The sequence below is a fragment of the Callospermophilus lateralis genome, chromosome 9 (assembly GCF_048772815.1).
Source record: "Callospermophilus lateralis isolate mCalLat2 chromosome 9, mCalLat2.hap1, whole genome shotgun sequence".
NCBI lineage: Eukaryota > Metazoa > Chordata > Mammalia > Rodentia > Sciuridae > Callospermophilus > Callospermophilus lateralis.
The window spans coordinates 29,233,553-29,259,297 of record NC_135313.1 but is presented as its reverse complement, the minus strand read 5'-3'; the positions used below and the strand labels follow the sequence as shown (position 1 = coordinate 29,259,297).

Genomic DNA, 25,745 nt, shown 5'->3' with positions numbered 1-25,745 from the left:
GGCCAGTCTAAGAAATTTAGGGAGACCCTATCTCAGAAAATAAAAATGATTGGAGATGTAGCTAAGTGATAAAGAACCTTTAGAATCAATTCCTAGCATTGCCTCTTGGATAGGCAGAATTAATATAGTCAAAATGGCCATATTGAGGCTGGGGATATAGCTCAGTTGGTAGGTAGAGTGCTTGCTTCGCATGCACAAGGCCCTGGATTAGATCCCCAACACCACACACACACGCACACACATGCACGCACGCATGCACGCACACACACAAATAGCCATACTACCAAAACTGTTACACAGATTTAATGCAATTCCAACTAAAATCCTAATGACATTCTTCATAGAACTAGAAAAAAGCAATCATGAAATTCATTTGGAAAAATAAGAGACCCAGAATATCTAAAGCAATCCTCAGTAAGAAGAAATGAAGCAGGAGATACCAGACCAATACCAGACCTTAAACTATATTCTACAGAACAATAGTAACAAAAAGGGTATTGGTGCTAAAACAGACATGTAGACTAATGGTACAAAATAGACGACACACAGACAAACCCACATAAATATGATTATCTCATACTAGACAAAGGCGCCAAAAACATACATTGGAGAAAAGATAGCCTATTCAACAAATGGTGCTAGAAAAACTGGAAATCCATATGTAACAATATGAAATTAAATCTCTCTTATCCTGCACAAAAATCAACTCAAAGTGGATCAAAGACTTAGGCACTAGAACAGAGACTCTATGCCTAATAGAAGAAAAAGTAGGCCCAAATCTTCATGTTGGCCAAGGACTTGACTTCCTTAACAAAACTCCTAAAGCGCAAGAAGTAAAATCAAGAATCAATGGGCTGGGGCTGGGGATGTGGCTCAAGGGTAGTGCGCTCGCCTGCCATGCGTGCGGCCCGGGTTCGATCCTCAGCACCACATACAAACAGAGATGTTGTGTCCGCCGAATACTAAAAAATAAATATTAAAATTCTCTCTCTCTCTCCCCCTCTCTCTTTAAAAAAAAAAAAAAAAAAAAAAAAAAAAAGAATCAATGGGCTGGGGATGTGGCTCAAGAGGTAGTGCGCTTGCCTGGCATGCATGCAGCCCAGGTTCAATTCTCAGCACTACATACAAACAAAGATGTTGTGTCCGCCGAAAACTAAAAAATAAAATGTTAAAATTCTCTCTCAAAAAAAAAAAAAAAAAAAGAAAAGAAAAGAAAAAGAATCAATGAATGGGATGGATTCAAACTAAAAAGCTTCTTCTCAGCAAAGGAAACAATCAATAATGTGATAAGCAAGCCTATAGAACGGGAAAAAAATCTTTACCACATGCACCTCAGATAGAGCACTAATCTATCTGAGGATATATAAAGAACTAAAAAAACTTAACACCAAAAAAACCAGCAAAACCCCACAAATAACAGTCAATAAATGGGCAAAGGAACTGAACAGATACTTCACAGAAGAAGAAATACAACTGATCAACAAACATGAAAAAATGTTCATCATCTCTAATAATCAGAGAAATGCAAATCAAAACTACTCTAAGATTTCATCTCATTCCAGTCAGAATGGCAATTATCAAGAATACAAGCAAGGGCTGGGATTGTGGCTCAGGGGTAGAGTGCTTGCCTAGCACGAGTGGGACCTGGATTTGATCCTCAGCACCACGTAAAAATAAAGGCATTGTGTTGTGTTCATCTACACCTAAAAAATAAATATTAAAAAAAAAAAGAGTTTTTTTTAAAAAAAGAATACAAGCAATAATAATTGTTGGCAAGGATGTGGGCAAAAAGGTACACTCGTACATTGCTGGTTGGACTGCAAATTGGTGCAACTACTATAGAAAGCAGTATGGAGATACCTCAGAAAACTTGAAATGGAACCACCATTTGACCCAGTTATCTCACACCTTGGGTTTATACTCAAAGGTATGAAATCAGCATACAACAGTGATGCAGCCATATCAATGATTATAGTAGCTAACTTCACAATAGCTAAACTATGGAACCAATTTAGATGCCCTTCAACAGATGAATGGATAAAGAAAATGTATACATATATACAGTGGAATATTACTCAGCCTTAAGAATGAAAATATGGCATTTACAGGTAAATGGATGAAACTAGAGAATATCATGCTAAGTGAAATAAGCCAATTCCCCCAAAATAAAAGCTGAATGTTTTCTGTGATAAGCGGATGTTGATCCATAGTGGGGCAGGAAGGTAGGGAAAAATGCAAGTACTTTAGTTTGTGTAGGGGGGAGAGAAGGGAGAGGTGGGGCTGTGGGGATGGGAAGGATGGTAGAATGTGACAGACATTATTACCCTATATACATGGCATGACAACATTACTGGAGTGACTCTGCACCATATACGGCCAGAGAAATGAGAAATTGTGCTGCATTTGTTCAAAATGCATTCTACTCTCATGTATAACTAATTAGAATTTAAAAAAGAAAAGAAATTTAAAAAATTCCCAGCATTGGGCTGGGGATGTGGCTCAAGCGGTAGCGCGCTCGCCTGGCACGCATGCGGCCCGGGTTCAATCATCAGCATGACATATAAAACAAAGATGTTGTGTCCGCTGTGTCCACCGATAACTAAAAAATAAATATTAAAAAAAAAAATTCCCAGCATTGCAAAAACAATGATGAATGAATGAATGAACGAATGAATAAATAAATAGGCTAGGGATATAGCTTGATAGTAGAGCATCCCTGAGTTTAATCCCCAGCACCATGATAAAGAAACAAACGAACATACAAAAAAAAAAAAAAAAAAAAAAAAACCAAAAAAACAACACCCCAATAAGAAAATAATCTATAAAGTTCAGAAGTATCTGTGTTAGTTCTGAATTATTATGCATTTAACTTTATTGTATCACTGTTGCTGGGGATTGAACCCAGGGCTTCACAAATGCTAGGCAAGTAGCCACCACTAAACATTTATAAGCCCCCAGCCCCTCAAAATTGAACCCAGTGCTGAGAATTGAAGCCAGTGTCTCACATGTGCCTCACATGTGCCAGGCAAACGCTCTGCCAATGAGCTACGGCCCCACTGCATTATTTGTTAAAATTCAGTATTTTTAACAGTACATGTTAAAAAGAAGGAAACAGCTAAAAATTTTTTATAGTAATTCCTGATATTAAATAAGTATTAAAATTTGTATTTATAAAGAATTTCTAATCGTAGGAGGAAATTCTTATTTGATAATGAAAATCAGTTAAAATCAGAACATAAAACTGTACTCATTGTATGAGTTCAACTATAAAACTTACACACACACAAAAAAGACCCAAAGAAAAGGCACTGAAATAACAATTGTAATTTTCTAGATTGTGTAATAAGGGTCACTTCCAGTTTTGCACAATTTCTTCTCTTTGCAACTTTTCTAAAACCTGTATTATGGACAGTCAGGAAAAAACTTTTTAGTAATTCTCATGTTAGCTTACATTTTCATCAAAGCCAGAAGATTTGTTGCAGTTTTTGAACCAAGGTGTAGCAAATATGATACATATTTTAAAATATTCTCATTTTTCCACACTCACTGCTATTTCTTTTTTTCTTTTTTGCAATACTAGGTATTGAACCCCAGGCCTTGAGCATACTAGATAAGCACTGAGCTACCCTCCAGCTCCTTTTTGTTATTTTTAAAAAATTGATACAGGGTCTCACTAAGTTACAGAAGGTAGCCTTGAACTTGTCAGTCCTCCTGCCTCAGCCTCCCGAGTAGCTGGGATTAAAGATATGCACCACCATACATTAGTTATTATCTTGGGTTCTCCTTACACAGACAATAATGGTTCATATTTCACATCTGTAATGGGGATGAGGTTGTTCAATATTGACGGTATCAGGAGTACATATACACAAATTTACTTGGATTTTATAGTATGTAAAATAATTACTCAACAAACCTATGAAGAATATTCATAACTTTCCAATCATCAGCAACACCACCAGTAACCCGAATCGTTTGTGCGATGCTAGAAACAGCTGCAAGAATTGCTGCCCCATCATTTCTTTGGAGTGCAGAACTGCCTAAAATCACCATTGGTTTTTTAGCATCCTTTAAGACCTATTAAAAAAAAGAAGAACTTAAGATTTTAAACTACTACTAATCACATGCACATTGAAAATATGTTGTTCAAAGTTTAGTTCTAACATGAAGAATGTCTTGGATTTGCTAGTCAATATACAGACATAAATAAGAACCATACTTAGCCAGGCACGGTGGCAAACACCTGTAATCTCAGCAGCTCAGGAGGCTGAGCAAAAGGATCATAAATTTAGAGCCAGCCTCAGCAACTTATCGAGGCCCTAAGCACTCCGGCAACATCCTTCTCTGAATAAAATATAAAATGGGCTGGAAATGTGGCTCAGTGGTTAAATATCCCTGGGTTTAATCCTCAGTACAAAACAAAACAAAAACATATTTAGTTTCACCAAAAGCCAATGCTACTTTGAAACAGCTGAATGAATATCAGATAAAACAGATTTTATACAAGTAGCACTAGGAATGAAAATCCTAGCTAAATTCCTTTGGTCAGAATGAGCATGGGCAGGTCCCAGGAAAAACTGGGAAATATCCCTATACAGATTGAGATAGTACTAATGAACAGGAGAAGCCATACTAAAGTACCATACCTATTGTGTCTTACATCCCAGACAGAAAGGAGGAAGTAGGGAACGCAATGATCAATAGATCACAATGCAGGATACCTAAAATTTCAAGGGTTTTGCTTTATACTAGAGTAACTCTGAATGCCAAAAACCTAAGAACATAGGATATCCCAAGAATACAGGACAAATAATATGTAAAGAATATGCAGTTCACTCTGATCCCCATCCTCTTTTTTCTTTCTTTTTGATGTATAGTGATTGATCCCAAGGTTTCTTTACCACTCACTGAGCCTTTTAGTTTTTTTTTACTTTGACCCAGGGTTTTGTTAAATTGCCCAGAGTGGCCTCAAATCTTCCACCTTCCTAACTCAGCCTCCTGAGTTAGGAATCATAGGCATGCTCTATCCTGGCTTTCTGTAGAGTTCTTTTTTTTTTTTTTAGTTGTAGTTGCACACAGTACCTTTATTTGTTTTTATGTGGTGCTGAGGATCGAACCCAGGGCCTCGTGCTTGGTAGGTGAGAGCGCTACCACTGAGCCACAATGCCAGCCCTCTGAGTCCTTCTTAAACAAATAGCTGGCTGCAATCAAAGAATCAGTATGAGCTGGGTATGATGGCGCATGCCTGTAATCCTAGCAGCTTGGGAGGTTGAGGCAGGAGGATTGTGAGTTCAAAGCTACCCTCAGCAATGGTGAGGCACTAAGGAACTCAGTGAGACCCTGGCTCTCAATAAAATACAAAATAGGACTGGGGACTGGGGATGTGGCTCAGTGACACAGTGCCACTTAATTCAATCCCCGGTACGGTGTGGGGGCGGGGGGAGAAAAGAATCAGTATGAGACTTTTAAATTCATTTTTCAAATGAATTTCTAAGGAAATATTAAGAATTCAGAAGTACTTTTAAAAAACGTATTATATATTAATTGTATATGGACACAATACCTTCGTTTTATTTATTTATTTTTATGTGCTGAAGATTGAACCCAGTGCCTCATGTGTGCTAGGCAAGCACTCTACCACTGAGCTATAACTCCCAGCCCCAAAGTAGTTGTTTTTCATTGTTCTTGTTTTGTTTCATTTTGGTACTGGGATCCAACCTGGCCCTTTTAATTTTATTTTGAAATAGGGTCTCACTAAATTGCCTTTAACTTCCTGAGAGGCTGGGATTACAGATGAGCATTACCTTGCTTTGCTGAAAGAAATAGTTTTTAATAGCTCCAAGAAAATGAAAACCAACTATTCCTCAGTTTAAAACACAGAGCTCAGCTGGGCATGGTGGTGCACGCCAGTGGACCAGTGACTCAGGGGGTTGAGGCAGGAGGATTGCCAAGTTCAAGGCCAGACTCAGCAATTTATCGAGCCCTTCAGCAACTTAGTGAGACTCTGTTTCAAGATAAAATAATAATAATTAAAAGGACTGGGGTTGTAGCTCAGTGGTAAAGCACTCCTGAGTTCACGCATCAATAACAAAAAAAAAAAAAAAAAAGCAAGCAAGCAAGAAAGAGAAAGTTCCTAATAATGGAAAATGTACCGAAATTTATAGAAGAAAAAAAAAGTTATCCTAAAAACACTAGTCAAGTACCACATGGAAGTGAGAACAAGAGGAAAACTTTTTTTTTTGTACTGAGGATTGAACAACTGAGGGGCACTTGCCCACTGAGCCACATCACCAGACCTATTTTGCATTTTGTTTAGAGACAGGGTCTCACTGAGTTGCTTAGCACCTTGGTTTTGCTAAGGCTGGCTTTGAACTTGCGATCCTCCTGTCTCAGCTTCTCAGCCACTGGGACTGAAGACATGTGCCACTGTGCCGCAAGAGGAAAACTTTTAACTGAATACTTTTTAATATTCTTGATCTTTTAATCGTACTTTTTTCCTATTCAAAACAAATGTTTGGGCATGGCTGTTTTGTCCTTCATTTCACAATTTTGTAAGCAAAAGAAGTAAATGAAGCAACCATCTTTGAACCATGCATGAGTGAGACTCACACGCCCACAAACACTCAAGTGAGCAAATATAATGCTTAGAGCAAATCAGGAAGGCTCCTTCTTGATGATATCCTTGCATAACCATTCAAGTGCTTACCTCCAGATCTCTGGCTACATGACAAACAAAAACTCCTTACTTTTCAAACCACCACTACACATACATTCACAAAACTCCTACGATAAAGAGAACCATGGATCTTCAGACTGAAGGCATACTATGTCCTATAAAACAATGACAGCTGGGCATGGTGGTGCACGCCTGTAATCCCAGTGGCTCAGGAGGCCAAGACAGGAGTGTTCCCAGGATGGAAGGCAGCCTCCATATGCACACAATCACACCCATTCTTGTGGTAGAGTGATTTGAAGCTTCAAATTTGATAAAATTTTACTTCAATTCTCTCCAAATAATTTCAAAGACATTAAACCCTAGTAAATAAAGACAGCATGTACACTCTGATCTCCTTTTTGTTTGCTTATCTATTCATCCATCTAACTCTCTCAGAGCAATGATTATGTTTCATCAATACCTGTTTGGGGGTGGAGAGGAGGGCACTGGATAATGCTTTTCTTTCTTTTTGGTAGTGCTGGGGTTCAAACCCAAGGCCTCACACATAGTACGCAAGTGCTCTACTACTGAGTTATATCCCCAGTGCTTTACTTCCTTCCATATTCTTCTCTGTATTGCTAATAATTTTAACCATAATCACATGTTGTTATTACAAAAACAATAAACTTAAAAAACAGTAACAATTAAAAACAAATAATAGTAGATAAATAAGCACCTGGCTGAATGAATGGCTACCGGAAGCAATGTCTTGCAGAATTTTAGCGGAGTCTCCCAGGTGGTCATATCGGTAAGTGAGGTCCACTGGACTACCTATAAGCGCTACTTTCAAGTCATTATGAAGCCAGCTGAAATAAAAACAATACTATTTTTAGAGAGATAAGTGAAGCAAAGCCTTTGACCTCATCAATACCAAGTCCTACCTCTATTTACAAAGAAGTTGTTAAAAGCACAAACTCACAGAACATTTAAACTTAACAGATATATCCTTTCAAAAAATGCTATAAAAACACATGCCAAGACAATTCAATACATTAATATGGTATACAAGGATGCTAACTATGTCAGCTATGAACAAAGACTAATTTTAGAATAACTGATCTGTAGTTTTTATTTGGCAATATTTACATGACAGGGTCAACTATTTCTTAATTGCTCATTAAGGACATTTAAATATACTTTATGAAAATAAACTAAGTCATTTTAGTTATTCCTTATAGCAGGGAATTATGCAGCTACTTGCTTCAAATAGAATTATAAGTGCAGTGACCACATACTATTGACCACATATTATTTAAGATAATTTTTACCTGTTATCCTGTTAGCACTCCCACTTTTAACAGTTTCCCAGTTTAAACAATATGGTTCCTTATTTATACATCTTTAAGATATAAGTTAAAAAGATGAGGATGAGAAAGTATTCTATAAAATAACTGGCCTGTATTCTTTTTTACTTACGGTGCTGGGGAATAGAGTCTATGGTCTCATGCATACTGTTACCACTGATCAACATCCCCAGTCCATGGCCTACATTCTTGCAAGGGACAAGGGGTGGGGGGGCAAGGGGGTCCTGAAGGTAATGACACTAACTGCAATGTTTTACCACTACTGAGTGGATGCTTGACAGGAAAAATAAAATTGCTATAAAAGTGATTAAGGAGGGCTGGGGTTGTGGCTCAGTGGTAGAATGTTTGCCTAGCATGCAAGAGGCAATGGGTTCTGTCCTCAGCACCACATAATGTAAAGTAAGGATATTGTGTCCTCCTAAAACTAATAAATAAACATTTTTTAAAAAAAGTGATTAAGGAAAATTTTGTGAGATCTGAATGTAAACAGTGAATTAAGTAACAATTTTATATCAATACTAAATTTTTGATTAACAGAATGCCCCTTGGGCTGGGGTTGTGGCTGAAGTGGTACAGTGCTCGCCTAGCATGTGTGGGGCACTGGGTTCAATCCTCAGCACCACATAAAAAAATAAAAATAAAAATGTTGTGTCCACCCAAAACTAAAAAATAAATATCCTAAAAAAAAAAAAAAAGACAATGCCCCTTGTATTTAAGGAATGTAAACTGAGGTATTCAGCACATCATATTTACAACTTAACTCTGGATGATTTAGAAATTATATTCATATATACAGAGAAAGAGTACCATAAAACAAATATGGCAAATTGTTAACTTCACTTAAGACCACTTTTTTTATTTATTTATTTTAAGAGAGAATTTTTTTTTTAAATATTTATTTTTTTTTTAGTACTTGGTGGACACAATATCTTTGTCTGTACATGGTGCTGAGGATCGAACCCGGGCCGCACGCATGCCAGGCAAGTGCGCTACCACTTGAGCCACATCCCCAGCCCTTAAGACCACTTTAAGCATCTTGAAATTATTTCAAAACAGAAAGCTAACAAAATATATAAAAATATCAGTGGTGCTGGTGATCACCTGTTAGAAAATAGTCTTCAATTATCTTTTGGAGTCTCTCTACAACTAACACTTAGTAGGAATCAACTAAAATATCATTTTTCATATAAAAACCAGAAAAATGTCATTTTTAATTTTTTTTTTTAGTTATAGGTGGACACAATGCCTTTATTTTATTTTTATTTATACGTGGTGCTGAGGATCGAACCCAGAGCCCCACACGTGTTAGACAAGTGCTCTACTGCAAAGGCATAACCCCAGCCCAAAATGTCATATTTTTAAAATCATGAATAAATATTATTACTCACCTCTTTCGAATTCTAGCATTAAATAGTGGTGCCTCAAAACGTGGATTTGTACCAACCAGAAGGACAACATCTGCCTCTTCTACACCAGCAATTGTAGTATTAAGAAGATAATTGGAACGCAAATCTGTGCTAGAAATACAATAAAGTATAAGTTTACTTTAAAGCTAATACATGCTGAAAGACCATGGAATAGTCCCACATCATCAATCACATGGCACTCTCAGATAAAAAATTTAAGAAGTATTTCTAAATTAAAATTTCTAATGTTTATTAATAAGTGGAACCTGCTATCTCCTATAGTTCTTGGTTTGACTTTGGTCTATATATGAAAATAAATTTGTGGATCTTGTGGAGAATCCATTATTAAGTCATTGATACTGAAAAAAAAAAACTTTGTATACATAACATTAACTAACATGGAAAATGAGAGCCTGGACATAGCTTCATATTTCTCACCCAGCTCCTGCAGTGGGGAAGACCTCTTCAGTGCATAAGGTTTCAGAGTCCACTCTATTAAGCAAATCTTTCAGAGCTACTAGGGCTTCAGCATCTACCAAGCCACCTGCAACTGCTGCCACATCCTTGCCTTGAAAACTCTGCAACTAGAGATGGATGAAAAGGATATCACCAGGAAACCTACAGTCAGCGGAGACCACAATGAATTATTCAGAGAATAAAACAACAATCATTTTCAAATACAAAAAAAGTAACAAACTTCTAACTAAAAAGTTCTGCACTGATTAGTAATTTATTTAAATATGAGAAGCAACAGAGGTGTATGTGGGGTCAAGCCTAAGAACTCCAGCTTGAATGGACACTGTTTATCTTATATGTAGGAATAAAGGGGCTTCAAAATGAGATCTTGAATGAAGACTGTGGAGTTAGGGTTACTTTAAATGCAACATTTTCTTAACTATCTACCATTCCTTCTAGGCCTTTGTCTGTGTTGCTTTTTCATTCCCCCCACTTTTTTTTTACTTTGTTGTTAGAATTAAAATATAGGGTTTTGTGTACAATAAGCATTTTCAATACCACTGAGTTACACTCTAGCCCTTCCATTTTGCTCTGTATTTATTCTTAGATTCATATTCATTCTTTGATTTTACTCAAAAAATCACCTTCTCTAAGAAGGTATCTTTTTTCCCCTTATTTTTTATTGGTGCATTATAAATGTACATAATGGGATTTGTTGTCATATCTGTACATACACATAATGTAACTATAGTCAATATTATTCCCCACTATTTTCCCTTTCTCTTCCCCATGCCCTCCTCCTGGTCTCACTCCTCTACTCTGCTGATCTCCCTTCAATTTTTATGAGATTTCCCCCTACCACCTTCTTTTCCTTTTTCCTCTCTAGCTTCCACATATGAGAGAAAACATATGACCCCTGACCTTCTGAGTTTGGCTAATTTTCGCTTAACATAATGTTCTCAGGTTCCATCTATTTTCCTGCACATGACATCATTTCATTTTTTAAGAAGGCATCTTGATATGCTATTTGTTAGGCCTTCCTCCCCATGTCTTTCTCATATTAGTCCTGGTACAACTACCTATAAAGCAGTGTAAGATAATTGCCTAATTATGCATATTTCTTTACTATAACATTGTGGAAGGTCGGGATCATGTGTCAGTGGTCTGCATACCACATCTCGCATTACATCTATCAAATGAAAATCGATCAATTATAATCTTGGTAACAGGAATAAAAGGAAAACATATCTACCCTCTGTTTGGTAAAAATGTTTCTTGAAAAATCACACTGTATTTATTCTATATTTCTATTTTACCATTCCAGCTACACGAGAGAGTGCATCTTCCCAGGAAGTATAGCTTAAAAGTCCCTTTTCGTTTCTGACCATCGGCTCAGTAAGTCTTTGACGTTTTAGCCCATCATAGGCAAATCTAGACAACAGAAATCACACCATTTTGTTTGTAGAACTTGCTGAAGAGGCAAATATAATTTTCAAGTTTAAAATATACAAGAAATCTTATTTAAATATAAGATAGGTTAAATTATCAAACAGAATAAGTACCTAGAACAAATAACTATTCTACATTTTTTTGGAGAGGAATTAGTAGATAATTTTATGAACATCACTTAAACCTAAAATATTATTTTAAAAAATTTCTTGTATTTTCAACTAGCTGAACAATTTTAAACTTACAACACAACAAAATACAATAGCTGGAAAGTCAAATCTTTTTTATTTTTTTGTAGTTGTAGATGGACAGATGTTTATTTTTATTTATTTTTATGTGATGCTGAGGATTGAACCCAGTGCCTCACATATACAAGGCAAGTGCTCTGCCACTGAGCTACAGACCCAGCCCCTAAACCATTACTTACAAAACTTGAGTACCTCTAGATATTTTTTCAAAACCACACTGTGCAAACTCCTATAATTAGCTTCTTTTTTCCAATTATCAATACCTTGAAAAACTATCTTAGTTTACTTCACTTTCTCCATGAGGGAGGGAAAATTTTTTTCTCCAGGTTAACACAAAAGCCAGAACCATAAACCTAGAACCATTAATGCCAGTTTTGTCCCTTTCTCTACATAAAAGCTCAGATTTCAATAGTATATATTCATTATCTAATTTACAAATACAAATATTTTCTTTTTTTGTGGGGGAGGTACTAGGGACTGAACTCAGGGGCACTCAACCACTGAGCCACATCCCCAGCCCTATTTTGTGTTTTATTTAGAGATAGGGTCTTACTGAGTTGTTTAGTGCCTCGACATTGCTGAGGCTGGCTTTGAACTCGTGATCCTCCTGTCTCAGCCTCCCGAGTAGCTGAGATTACAGGCATGCACCACCAAGCCTGGCTACAAATATTTTTCATAAGAAATTATCATAAAATTTATTCTAAATCAATTGTAAAAGTTAAGGAAAACCAAATGGCATATACCTGGTTTTATCAGAGATCCATTCTTCATTGATGTCCTCATGCATTCGTGGCAAAATTCTCATTACCTCTCCAGTTCTTGTGCTAACCACAATATTACTTCCAACTGCATCCATTACATCAATGGATTCTGTCTTTCTGAGAAAATAACATATATTTACTATGTTCATTTTGAGAATAAAAACAATTTTTGTTACCTGGTTTTACAAAAAAAAAAAATTATTATTATTTTTTGTACAATTCCATCTAAGTTTTTAAAAAAATGAAACTCAGGGGGCTGGGAATGTGGCTCAAGCGGTAGCGAGCTCGCCTGGCATGCCTGCGGCCCCGGTTCTATCCTGAGCACCACATACAAACAAAGATGTTGTGTCCGCCGAAAACTAAAAAATAAATAAAAAATTAAAAAAAAAAAAAAGATTACAGATCAGGGCTGAGAATATAGCTTAGTCAGTAGAGTGCTTATTTAAAAAAAAAAAAAAAAAAAAAAAGAAACTCAGAGGAATTGTAATAATAAAGTATGCCCATATTTGAACACATCATGTGTAATAATGAAGCCTTTAAACCTATTGTCTGACACAGAAGTCAATTGTTTAAAAAATATTTATTCTTAAGTTTTAGGTGGACACAATATCTTTATTTTACATTCATGTGGTGCTGAGGATCGAACTCAGTGCCTTGTGCATGCCAGGTGAGCACTTTACCACTGAGCCACAATCCCAGCCCCCACACAAGTCAATTTAAAAGGGCTACAACTAGCTAAATCTGGGGCAATTTGAGCATCAAAATAAATAACAAGAAGGGCAGAATTTTTGGCTATAGCTAATTAAAGAGCTCAATATATTTTTCCTTCCAAAAAGCAAAACCAAAGCTAGAAAAAAATTGACCAAAACAAACAAACAAACAAAAAAAAACCCCACCATTTCAGAAAAGGCATACAATCTAAGGCATCTACCAAAAGCATACAACAGAGTGAGAGCTTTTTTGGGAGGTGGGGGGAGGAATGACCAGAGATTGAACTTAGGGGCACTCAACCACTGGGCCACATCCCCAACCCTATTTTTTTTTTTTTTTTTTTCTGTATTTTATTTACAGACAGGGTCTCACTGAGTTGCTTAGAGCCTCACCATTGCTGAGGCTGGCTGTGAACTTTCGATCCTTCTGTGCCTCCCAAGACGCTGGGATTATAGGTGTTACAGGTATGTGCCACCACGCCATATCTGTTTTTCATGCTTTAATGCATGAAAAACTGCTTTGCTTTTTTACTACAGTAAAAATCTGTAGTGGTCTAATTTGGTGCAATGCCTATCATTCCTTCACCATCTGGAATTTCTTCCAGGGTGGGACAGGGAGAAGATGTGAGACTCTGTGCTGCAGATGGAGGCAATTTACACAATTTGGAGCAAGGGGCAAACTTGCCTGTAAACATGGTTATCTTGGAGGTCCCTATAACTTAAGAGCATCAAGAGTACACTAGGGTGAGGTTGTAGTCATAATCTGGGGCAACCATTCTGACACGAGAGAGGGCCATACTATTCAAACACTGTTGGACAACACCGAGACTCAGAAGACTCAAGACAAAGTAAAAGCTGGTGCTGTAGTTTGGATCTGGAAAATTTTCCACAAAGACCCATGTGTTAAAAGCTTGGTTCCTAGTCCTTGGTGCTATTGGAAGGTAATGTAACTTTTAAGAGGTGATGTCTAATGGGAACACATCCTGACAAGATGTGTTGTTCCACCACAGGCCCAGAAGTAATGTGGCCAGCCAAATGTGGACTGAAACCTACAAAACTATGAGCCAAATAAAATTTTACTCGTTTTAAGTTGATTAGCTCAGATTGTTAACAGAAACAAAAGCTGACTATCATAGCTGGTCTGACTTGAAAAATGGCCTGAACTTTGAATATGCTCCTCTATCTACCCATTGGCAGAGGATGGAAGTCTTACTGGCTCATTGTTTGAGCACAACCATCTGACTACTAAGCTATGTGGACACAGGCAATTTCTAAGAAATTGCACATAAAAATAAATATTAAAATACATTCAAGGAGGGGCTGTGGCTGTGGCTTAGTGGCAGAGCACTTGCCTAGCAAGGATGAGGCCCTGGGCTCGATCCTCAGCACCACATAAAAATAAATAAACAAAACAGATACTGTGTCCATCTACAACTTAAAAAAATTAAAAAAAAAAAATACATTCAAGGAAAACCATTTAAAGAATTAAAGGAGAAGTATGACAACTATGAGTCAAGAGATTCTCAGTAAGAAGAGAAATTATTATTATTGTCATTATTATTTTGTGGAACTGGGGAATGAATCCAGAGCTTTATGAATGCTAGACAAACATTCTACACTGAGTCATATACCCAGCCCATTTTTAAAATTTTGAGGCAAGTTCTCACTAACTTGCCTGGGCTGGCCTTGAACTTGTGAACTTGTGATTTCTGCCCAGCCAGAAACTATTTTTTTAAGCAACAACAAACAAACTCAGAAATTAAAGAGCTGGAATGAAAAATATAAACTTTAAAATAAGCCAGGCACAGTGGTACACATCTATAATCCCAGTGACTTGGGAGGCTGAGGCATGAGGATCACAGCTTTGAGGGCAGCCTTGGCAACTTGCAAGGCCCTACATCAAAATCAAAATAAAAAGGATGGGAGATGGAGCTTAGTGGTAAATGTCCATAGGTTCAATCCCTCTTCACAAACAACAATAAAAACTGGAGAGAAATTTTTTTAATACATTTCAAGAACCTTAAAAATATTCTCACCTGTTCTATCTACCTACTCCATTTCTTGGTTTTATCAAAAGAATCAGAATAGCAATGTTTTCTACAGATTTATAATTATAGAGTTATAAACGAGCTAAACATATACTAGGGGCTGGGGCTGTAGCTCAGCGGCAGAGCGCTTGCCTAGCATGCATGAGGCACTGGGTTCGATCCTCAGCACCACATAAAAATAAATAAAATAAAGGCATTCTGTCCATCTACATCTATAAAAAAAGAAAAAAAATTTAAAAAAAAATAAACATATATTAACAGGAGATGGTTAAATAAAATATGACATTTCCACATGGTTGAAAACAATGTACAATAAGAGACTATAATTTTAAAGTATCAAGACTATTTTACACCTTGAAAGAATGTGTGAAAAGAATAGTTTTGTAAATAAGTACTTTAGAATTAATTTTCATGAAAGTGACAATTAATTTACACAGATGCATCCTATCCTTCAATATAACTACTTATCTTCCAATAAAATGATTTTACAAACAAAATAACAAATAAAAACTTAGCAAACAAAATAATTAAAACTCAGGAAGAGGGGCTACACTTGTGGCTCAGCGGCAGAGTGCTCACCTAACATGGGTGAGGCTCTGGGTTTGATTCTCAGCACCATATACCATATAAAAATAAAGATATTATGTTCAACTAAAAAAAAAAAAAAAAAAAAAAAGAACCACTCAGGAAGAAAATGAACAGTAATAAATTATATTAAAAAACAAATTGTCGAAGAAGATCAATACCTTGTTTCCCAAGGTCGTGCAGTAAAGGCATAGGGCTTAGAGGTTAGGGCACCTACAGGGCAGATATCAATGATATTCCCAGATAATTCAGACATGAACATTTTTTCAACATATGTGCCAACTTGCATATCATTTCCTCTGCCTGTTGTTCCCAGATCATCTACTCCTGCAATCTCACTTGCAAACCTGTAAGATAAAAGTATGCTGTCAGATGGTTGAGTCCAGAAAATTTTTTCCTGTTAATGGTCACAAAGAATATAATATTCAAAACACTAAAAAGCCATGAGTATATTTTCAGTGGTGAGCACAGTCCTTGAATAAAGACAATTTAATAAATATTTGCATTTAATTGAGATACAATATGCAAACAGAAAACTGTACAAATCCTAGGCAGTTATCATAAGATGAATACTTGTAGGGTTTAATTTTTATGTAACTTTTTTAGTTTGTTTTTCTTGTAGTACTAGGGATTGAACTCAGGGGTACTCTACACTGAGTTATATCCCGAGTCTTTTTTTTTTTTCTTTTTTAAACTTTTTGAGTCAGAGTTTGCTAAGTTGCTCATGCTGGCCTCAAATTTGTGATCCTCCTGCCTCAGTCTTTCAAGTGGCTGGAATTACAGGCATACACCACATACCCAGTTCAATTTTACTTTTTAAATCCAACTTAAGTTGATATTAATTGAAAGTGAACAATTTACTCATTTATTGGCCCCCCCTTTTTTTTTTTTGGGTACCAGGGATTAAACTCAGGGGCACTCAATCCCTGAGATCCATCCCTAGCCCTATTTTGTATTTTATTTCTAGACAGGGTCTCACTGAGTTGCTTAGAGTGTCACCATTGCTGAGGCTGGGTTTGAAATCTCAATCCTCCTGCCTCAGCCTCCCAAGCCACTGGGATTATAGGAGTGTGTCAACGTGCCCGGCCCATTTATTGGCATACTAAAACCAGAAGCCCTCTTCCCCCAACAAACAAAAATTGCCCTCCTTTCCATTGTTATTCCACTAACTTCTGTGAACATTTACAATAATATTACAGAAGAGAGAAAAAAATTACCTGATGCATCGAGTACACTGTATGCATCTAGTCATGATGGTCTTTACCAATGGCCCGATGTTCTTGTCCTCCACAGCCCGTTTACCCTCTAAAAATCGGCTCCTATCACTTCCAAACATCATAGACTGATCCTTAAGCAGACAAAAGAGTCAATCTAAGGCTACCAAAGAAATTAAAACTTGAGAGAATCAAAAACTATACTAAATACCTGCAGATCACATTCGCCTCCCTGGTCACAAATGGGACAATCCAATGGGTGATTGGCTAGTAAGAACTCCATCACTCCTTCTCTGTATGAAAAATTGAAACACATAAAATAACATAACATCAAAATACACTCTACTATCATGTGTATCTAAAAAAGAATAAATTTTTTAAAATGTCATAAATAAATTAGCACTCCGAATGGTTTACCTATAGGCTACTTATCTTCACAGATAAACTTTTTTTTAATACAGGAAACAATGATTTTACATGCATTATAAGAAATGCAAATTTAACTATCATTCTGGAAGTACTGAACAAAATTTGAAAACTGTTTATAAGAGTCTTGAATAAAATCACTAGAGAACCTAGGAAATTATAACTTTTAACAATATATAAGTATATATAAGTGTTAAAAGTTGTTGAAAGGGCTTCTGAAAATTAGATTTAATTTAGTATGATTACTAATAATAATCATACTAAATTAAATCTAAATTCTTTTTCATCACAACTTAAGCAAGTTACTAAACAAGTGTCTTAAATGATGATTCCATTTTAAAGTTAATTCCATAAATCCCTGACTTGACTTCCTTATATGTGTACTTATCTCCATTACTTTTATAAGCCAAGCACACCAACTTCTTCAGAGTTAGATAATAAATTTCTAGTCAATGGGAGGTCTAAATATCATGTTAAGAAAGTCTATTACATTAGTAACAACAAAGTACCTGGCTTTCTTAGATTTTTCTGAGTTTGTCAGGATATTCCAACCCTTCATTACTGGCATAGCACAAGCAGCTACAACCTGGAATTTCAACAGAAAAATTCATATCTATATTTAACATTAAATTACATAACAGCATTAAGTTATATATTCAAAAACAAGCATGGGGCTAGGGTAGTGGCTCAGCGGTAGAGTGCTCGTCTAGCATGCAAAAGGCACTGGGTTTGATCCTCAGCACCACATAAATGTAAAATAAACATATCGTGTCCACCTAAAACTAAAAAATAAAAAATAAAAAAAAAAACAAGCAAAAAACAATATTTTTTCCAGACAGAATTTTCCAACTTTTCATTGTTATAATACGGATAATCTGGCATTTCACATTCTTCCTATAAACAATTAAGATATTGCTATGATTTGGATATGATTTATCCTCCAAAGGTTTAGGTGCTGGAAGCCTGGTCCCCAGACTATTGGTATTAAAAGGTGGAGGAACCTCTTAAGAGGTAGAGCCTAATGGAAGGTTATAGAATTCCAACAGATTAATGCTGGTCTCTGAGGTTAGGTCTCAGAGGAGTAGATTAGTTCCAGTTAGTGTGTTATTATAAAAAGCAAGGTGAGACCCCACCCTGGTCTCTTGCTTCCTCTTTTGCCATGTTATGAAGCTATCAGAGATCCTCTCAGCAAAGGCCAGCTAGACAGGAATGCCTCATTTTGGGACTTTTAGCATCTCAACTGTGAGCTAAATAGTCTCTTTATAAAGATCATAAAGTACCTAGTCTCAGATATATTTTTTAAATAGCAAAACAAAACAAACTAAGACACTCTATTTCTTAGATATATTCTAATAGCTGATGCATTTTTTCTTATTGTTGTGAAACAGAACTCCACAAAACTATACTTTCATTTGTAGGTGCTACTAACCACCAAAAAACTACTCAAAGTGAACCTCTTCACTACAACCCTTCTCTTGAGTGAAAATGGTACCACATAAACACTTTAAATGTGGTACTTGGCAAATCACATTTAATTTCCAGACCCATTACAATTATATGGCACTTAGATTCATAAGGTACTTCTATCAATGTATTTCCAGTTTTGAAACAAAATAAGTCAACTGTGCCTCCCCCCAAAAAACATTGAATCTACAGATAATAAGTAAACAGGGCTAAGTTCTCCTCTACGACAGTATTGACTTTAAATAAAGTTTGTGGCAAGATTTACTGTTTTCTGCCTTCTACAGCATGGCATGGAATTATAGGAATTAAGTACCTTAGGAGCTTTCTCAATTTCAACAAGGCACATCCTGCAGTTTCCAGCAACAGATAACCTTTCATGATAACAAAATCGAGGGATCTGCATGCCAACCTTCTCACAAGCCTATAAGACAAAATTTTTAAAAAATTTGCATTAGAGCCAGATGTCTTGATGTACACCTGTAAGCTCAATGACTTGGGAGGCTGAAGAAGGGGGATCACAAGTTCAAAGGCAGGCTTAGAAACTTAGCAAGACCATGTCTCAAAAAAATAAAATAAGATAAAATAAAAAGGGCCAGAGATGTGGCTCGGTGGTTAAGCAACCCTGGGTTCAATCCCCAGTATTCCCCCTACCCCCGCCAAAATCAGCACTAGAATAATCTGACTTCATTGCTGTTCTTGTCAAAATAGAAGAGGGTGGGGAGGTCACTTTATTTTTCCTGTCCATAAATATCTGTATCTTCACCCATTCTTATTTCATTTCTGATACCCTCCTTTTCTGATTCTTGATTTGCACCCCTGTTGGCACTGAAGCTGCCCCAGGAGATCTAAGACCCACCATCATGCCTTGATCTTATGTGAAAGAGAAACTGGATAAAGTATTCTCAGACTGTGACTTCCCACATCTGTTCTAAAGCACTGTCTACAAAGGCTCCCCCTTAAACTCTGTTCCAGTGGTTTCATATATGGACTTCCTTCCTTCCTTCCTTTGGATTAGAGATACCTTTCACATCATCTAGCTGGCTATTATCTAGTTCTGTCTTTGGCTCCATACACCCAGCCCAGGACTCACATTCTTACACTAGCTGAAGCTCTTCCCAGCTTCTTTTCGCCAAGAGAGGAATTAGCCTCACTCTACCAATTACCACCCTCCTTCTCTGCAAGTTCCTTCTTCTATTAGTCTATAAACATGTTCAAATTTCCTCTTACACTAGTTCTTCAATTCTCTGCTCTCACTCTAATCTTATCAACTTTCAATGTTTTAACTATTTAGTTAGGGAAAATGTGTTTAACCATTTAGTCCACAAAAATGTAAAAATGAGACACTGTCACAGCCTTCATACTAGCTCACATTCTACATGATGACTAAACTTAAATCTTCAGCCATAGTTCAGATATTTCACTTCTCTAAACTTTAGACTTAAATAGGCATTTGAATATGTAGTTGTATAGACAGCTTAAATTCAACCTGTTTCTACATAAAAATAAGCTAAAAAACAAAAACCTATTTAAACAAACAAACAAAAAAAACTCCTGTTCTCTATCAGGTCTAAAGGCCTGTTTATCTGTGTCTTATTATCCCTTGAATACATCCTTCTAGTTTTCAATTCCACTACTACTATCTATTTTAGGCTTTTCAAAATTTAGTGTTTCATAAATACAAGATTTTTTTTTCCTTTTCCCACACTGGTTTTGCTGTTCTCCAAACTATCATCCTCTACAGTCACTGTCAAGTGCTTACTAGCTTTCAAATTTTCCAAAGGGTTCAACAACAAGCACTTTAATTGGCAAATATTTTATTTCATAACTAGCCCTACCCCTCCTCATACCTTGATTTTCTGGTATCTCATCTCCTACATAAACCTCATGTTTTATTAATACCAAACTATTTGAAGCTTCCTAAATACAACAAGTTATCTGCCTTAATTATTTTTCCACAGAAAATGCACATTGTCCTTATTCATATATAAACATACCTACTCATCCTTTAAAACTTCCTCAGGGATTGTGTGAGATGCCCCTGACATCTCTTTCTGCTACCACCTATTCTATGCCAAAATACTTTCCATTGCACCTTGAACATATTTTTGTTATATATTTAGTGCTTTGTATCAATGCCTCACAGATAGAAATGACTGCTGAAATAAACAATGAACATTTAGTTCTGTGCTGACCTGCAGATGGAATGAAACATCACTTCTCATGACCAAATCTGTTATATTTCTGGGGGAAGTTGGAACATTGAGTATTTAAGGCATGAATTCAAGAATATTCTACCATCTACATACCTGTATTATAGGACACATTCCTAGAAATTATTAAAATACAAGTTACATGAAAGTTAAAAGCATCAAGCAGGCCCACAACAAACTAAGGTTACATTTTCCCACTTACCTATAGTAATCAAAAGTTTATTTTAGAAAACTTCAAATTTCTTAATGGATATCATTTGGAAGGCAGAAGTGAAACAAAAGAACTATCATAGTTCACTAAGACTGTCAAACACATATAAATGATAGTTTACTTTGAAATATCACAACTGAAAATCCAACTAGTGTCATATAATGTTGTTATATGTAGTGGGGTTTTTTTTAGAATAAACAATATAAAGGAATTACTTTTTTTTTTTTAATCGAAGAACACATACTCACAAAAATAAAAAATTAGAATATATGCTTACTTGGAGGACAGTAGTCCCTGGTTCCACCATGACAGACTGACCATCAACAAACACTTCAATCAAGTTGCTTGCTGCTGTGGCAGTGGTTCGAACTGACCATCAAAACAATGAGGTGAAAAATTAACATCACATAAACACTGCATTCAAAATGTTTCTTCATTTCATATTTCTTATTTCTCTAGATATAAACTTTTAATATTGAATTAGGAAAAAAAAAAGTATTTTCAAGCCTGAATACCAAAGTACGATTGTCTACTTTTATTTATTTATTTTTGGTACCAAGGATTGAACCCAGGGGCACTTAATCACTGAGCCACATCTCCAGCCCTTTTTAATATCTTATTTAGAGACAAAGTCTTGCTGAGTTGCTTAGGGCCTCACTAAGTTGCTGAGGCTGGCTTTAAACTTGTAATTCTCCTGCCTCAGCCTCCTAAGCTGCTGGAATTATAGGCTTGTACCACTATGCTCCCCCCCTCCCCGCCACAGTTTTATTCTGAAAAATTTTCTGTCAACCTAAATAATTTGTCTCTATTTTTAAAATTTGTTATTTTTAGATATATATTACAGTAGAGTATATTTGGACATATTGTACATACATGAAAATATGGAATGCTTCACAAATTTATATGTCATCCTTGCACAGGGATCATGCTATCCTCTCTGTTTCGTTCCAATTTTAGTATATACATGCTGCTGAAGTGAACACTGTATTTTCATTTAAAACATGTTATGGGTATAAGGTTTAGACCAATTTTTACAAAGATAAAGTCTCATATACACAAATGTAAAAACAAAACACAACTTACCATATCCTTTAGGAGACTTAGAAAGGCCCACTAAGGCCCTTCTAACAGGTATCCTTAACATATTGCTAAAAATAAAACAAAGAGTTATATTATTATAAGGAAAAAAACCCACATAATTACAAACTTTTTAGATCTGTTTTGTAGCACTTTATATATAATATGCCATTAAGCATTTACAAGTCCTGATATTATTTTCCCTCAAGTTCTTTTTTTTTTTTTGGTACCGGGGATAAACCAAGGGGTGCTTAACCACTGGGCCACATCCCCAGCCCCTTTTTATATTTTATTTAGAGACAGGATCTTGCTGAGTTGCTTAGGGTTTCACCGAGTTGCTAGGCTGGCTTTGAACTTGTGATCCTCCTGCCTCAGCCACTCCTGCCTTCCCTCAAATTCTACAGATAATAATCTCAGAAAAGTGATTTGTACAATGCCAATCGGCTCAGAAGGAGTAGCTAGTGTATAAATTTTTTTTTTTTTTTTTCCGGTAGCAGGGATTAAACCCAGGGGTGTTTTACTACTGAGCTACATCCCTAGTCCCTTTTATTTTTTCTTGAGTTGCTTGGTTTACAGGTTTGTGCCACCATGCTTAGCTCTAAATTTGGGCTTTCTAATACTATGGAAAGGGCAGTTTTGCTATTTTATAACCACAAAGAAAAGATAAAATTTTAAATTTTAAAATTTAAAATTTTCTATACTACAGTATAGAAAAATAAACAAGAATGACTGAATTTATCATTAACACAGTGTAAAATAAAGCTTTTCTGCCTTTCCTACAAGCATCCATTCTATCATTGTGTGTGTTCTAAGTGTAGTCACCTCCTAAATGCTCCTGAAATATACTGAGATAGTTTGCAATCAAGTCTTCTCTGTGTCTTAAGGTCTGTTTTCAGTGCTAAGTAGTACATTCACCTTATAGATTTGCAATTATATGTTTACATAATCTCATTATACGATGAACTCTATCTTCAGTACCTATCCTCAAGGCTTAAAGTAAGCTTTAAAACAGTGGTTCTCAACTAGGGACAATTTTGCTTCCTAGGGAATATTTGGCAATTCAGTCTGGAGACATTTATTTTCACAACTGGGAAGAAGCTACTGACATCTAGTGGGGAGAGGGCATAGTGCTGCTAAGCATCCTACAATGCACAGGACAATCCTTGGAAATAGTTACCAAATGTCAACAGTGCTGAAGATGCTGGGTGTAATGGTGCATGCTTGTGATCCCAATGACTAAGGAGACTAAGACAGGAGAACTGCAAGTTCAAGGCTGGCCTTAGCAACTGAACAAGACCCTAGAAACTCAGCAAGACCCTGTCTCAAAATTAAAAAACAATTAAAAGTATTGGTACTTGGTGGTAAAGTGCCCCGGGTTAAATCTTTAATACTAAAACAAAACAAAATAAAATAAATAGTGCTAAATTAACATGCTGCCCTGTGTTTTGCTGAATTACCAAAATGAATGGGGATGGATTATATAAACATTACCACTTGAATAAAGACACACATGGGCGAACACACATACCTACACTCTTTTTAGTTCTTTTTTGTACTCAGTTGATCATATAGGTTATGCAATGAACTTTCTCTTTACTCACATTATCATTTATGTGTAAAATAAAGTTATGTGTAAAATAAAGGCTAAGGCTCTAACCCCATCTTCATTGGAACTTTTAAAGGTATTAAAATAAATATCATGTGATTATAATGTATCAACAAAAATATCTGAACAGTGAAACACCTTCAATAGTTGCAGTAATACAATTAGAAAATATAACATATATACATTTTAAGCAAAAATTTTGCAAACTTATCATAGATGATATGTAATAGGAAATTTTATTCAGATCTCGTTTAATTTCACTAATTTATCAATTACAATAATTCATAAATTCCATAATAAATTTGCACATCTGTTACATTCCAGTAATTTTGGGCAACTCAGTTTCTATTTTTTTTTTTAAGTATTTATTCTTAAGTTTTAGGTGAACATCTTTATTTTACATGTATGTGAGGCTCAAACCCAGTGCCTCGTGCATGCTAGGCTGAATTTGCTGAATCAGAGTAATACAATATAAAAGTAGTATGAATTAGCCTATCTGTTGAACATTCAGCAATGAATGGAACACTGCATAGCTCCAACATAAGAAATACAGATTTGCAACACTTCTGTTGCAAATATGCTTTAAACATATTTATCTATGGATAGGAATGGAAATAATGACAGTTATCCTTTTAGAGGCCTAACTAGAGTTCATGGGTAAGATCAAGTCACTTTGAGGTGAAAAATGCTCAAATAAATAAGTTATGGAGACAGACTAAAGATCTGTGAAATGGCAGAAGACTATAGCAGGGTATGCCTTCATTTTCCTGGATGCAACTTAGTACTCTGTGTACAGCAAATTCAAGTTTTGTTTTTTCAAATTTTCCAAAACTTTTTCCTGAATACTTCTGATCCAAAGTTGGCTGAATCTGAAGATGGGGAATCTGCAAATGTGGACTCTGCAGATATAGAGGAAAACTGTACTTTTGTTGGGAAAATGTTAATGACCAATCACCTCTAAAACTAGAACGGACATTTTTTCCATATAGGGACTATAATACTCCACCTTCTCCACCACATATTCTGCACCCATTCAGTTCTCTCCCTCCAAAATATTACCCTATTCCAAGTCACCATCCCCCTCTTGCCTGAACCATTTCAATAGCCTCTTCGCAGGTTTCCTAGCTTCCACATTCTTCTATTCCTGCCCTCATCCTGAAAGGCTCTTCCCTCAGATCTTTCTGGTCCCTCCCCATCCTTCGGATTTTGGCTTAACGGTCTTTTCTCAGGCTTTCCTCATCAGCCTATTTTAAAATTTCCTGATAAATTCCCACCCATATAACCCATTTTGTTCTTCTTTATGGACTAACTTCTGGTTTACTGTACATGTTCAGGAACTATTTATTAAGTGAACTACGTCTCCAATCTCTGGCTATAATTTAGAGACCACTTGTCTGGAATTAAAAAGTGCAGGTGCTCTTGCAGGCTTATAACACTAAATGTAATGATTCACAACTCAATGAAAAGAAACATTTTTCAAAAACAAAAAGGAACTTGATGTTTATTCATCAAAAACAATTCCCATTACATTTTCTACATTCTCAGTTCATGGGTGAAGAGAGTTGTGTCTGAACCATGATCTTACAGGAAACGGGTTTAGAACCCAAGAATTTGTAAATAACGTATTTTTTTGTGTTTATAAATGCGACCTTACGCTAACTCTTTTAGTCCTTTGTCAGTTTCCGCGTCAGGAAAAGGAATAAAAAGTGCTACCAAAAGTGGTTAGTAGACAAAACAAAACAACCACCACAGGCATTAACAGTTGCCTAAGCAACAGCGACTAAGTAATAACATACTCTTCCAGGTGCAGCATATGGAAATTTGCGGGAAAGGTTTAAGTCTTTAGGCCCAAATC

General features: G+C 36.0%; 1 protein-coding gene and 1 non-coding gene across 3 annotated transcripts in view; both read right to left on the bottom strand.

Annotated features, from left to right (window-relative positions):
• Positions 1-25,745, bottom strand: part of Ndufs1 (NADH:ubiquinone oxidoreductase core subunit S1) — a 35,494-nt gene that overhangs the window by 9,299 nt on the left and 450 nt on the right. For both annotated transcript variants that reach the window (XM_076866677.1, XM_076866678.1), the window contains exons 2-14: positions 22,291-22,355; positions 21,485-21,576; positions 19,100-19,207; positions 17,832-17,908; positions 17,108-17,189; positions 16,900-17,030; positions 15,844-16,029; positions 12,322-12,456; positions 11,198-11,312; positions 9,864-10,009; positions 9,408-9,536; positions 7,392-7,521; positions 3,917-4,077 (exon numbers count right to left, since the gene is read on the bottom strand). In XM_076866677.1, the coding sequence (XP_076722792.1) occupies positions 3,917-4,077; positions 7,392-7,521; positions 9,408-9,536; positions 9,864-10,009; positions 11,198-11,312; positions 12,322-12,456; positions 15,844-16,029; positions 16,900-17,030; positions 17,108-17,189; positions 17,832-17,908; positions 19,100-19,207; positions 21,485-21,576; positions 22,291-22,351 (1,553 nt within the window). In that variant the 5' untranslated portion in view covers positions 22,352-22,355. The remainder of the gene's footprint in view (positions 1-3,916; positions 4,078-7,391; positions 7,522-9,407; positions 9,537-9,863; positions 10,010-11,197; positions 11,313-12,321; positions 12,457-15,843; positions 16,030-16,899; positions 17,031-17,107; positions 17,190-17,831; positions 17,909-19,099; positions 19,208-21,484; positions 21,577-22,290; positions 22,356-25,745) is intronic.
• LOC143407679 (U6 spliceosomal RNA) lies at positions 22,083-22,184 on the bottom strand. The gene has a single exon (XR_013092421.1). It is a non-coding gene; the product is annotated as a U6 spliceosomal RNA (small nuclear RNA).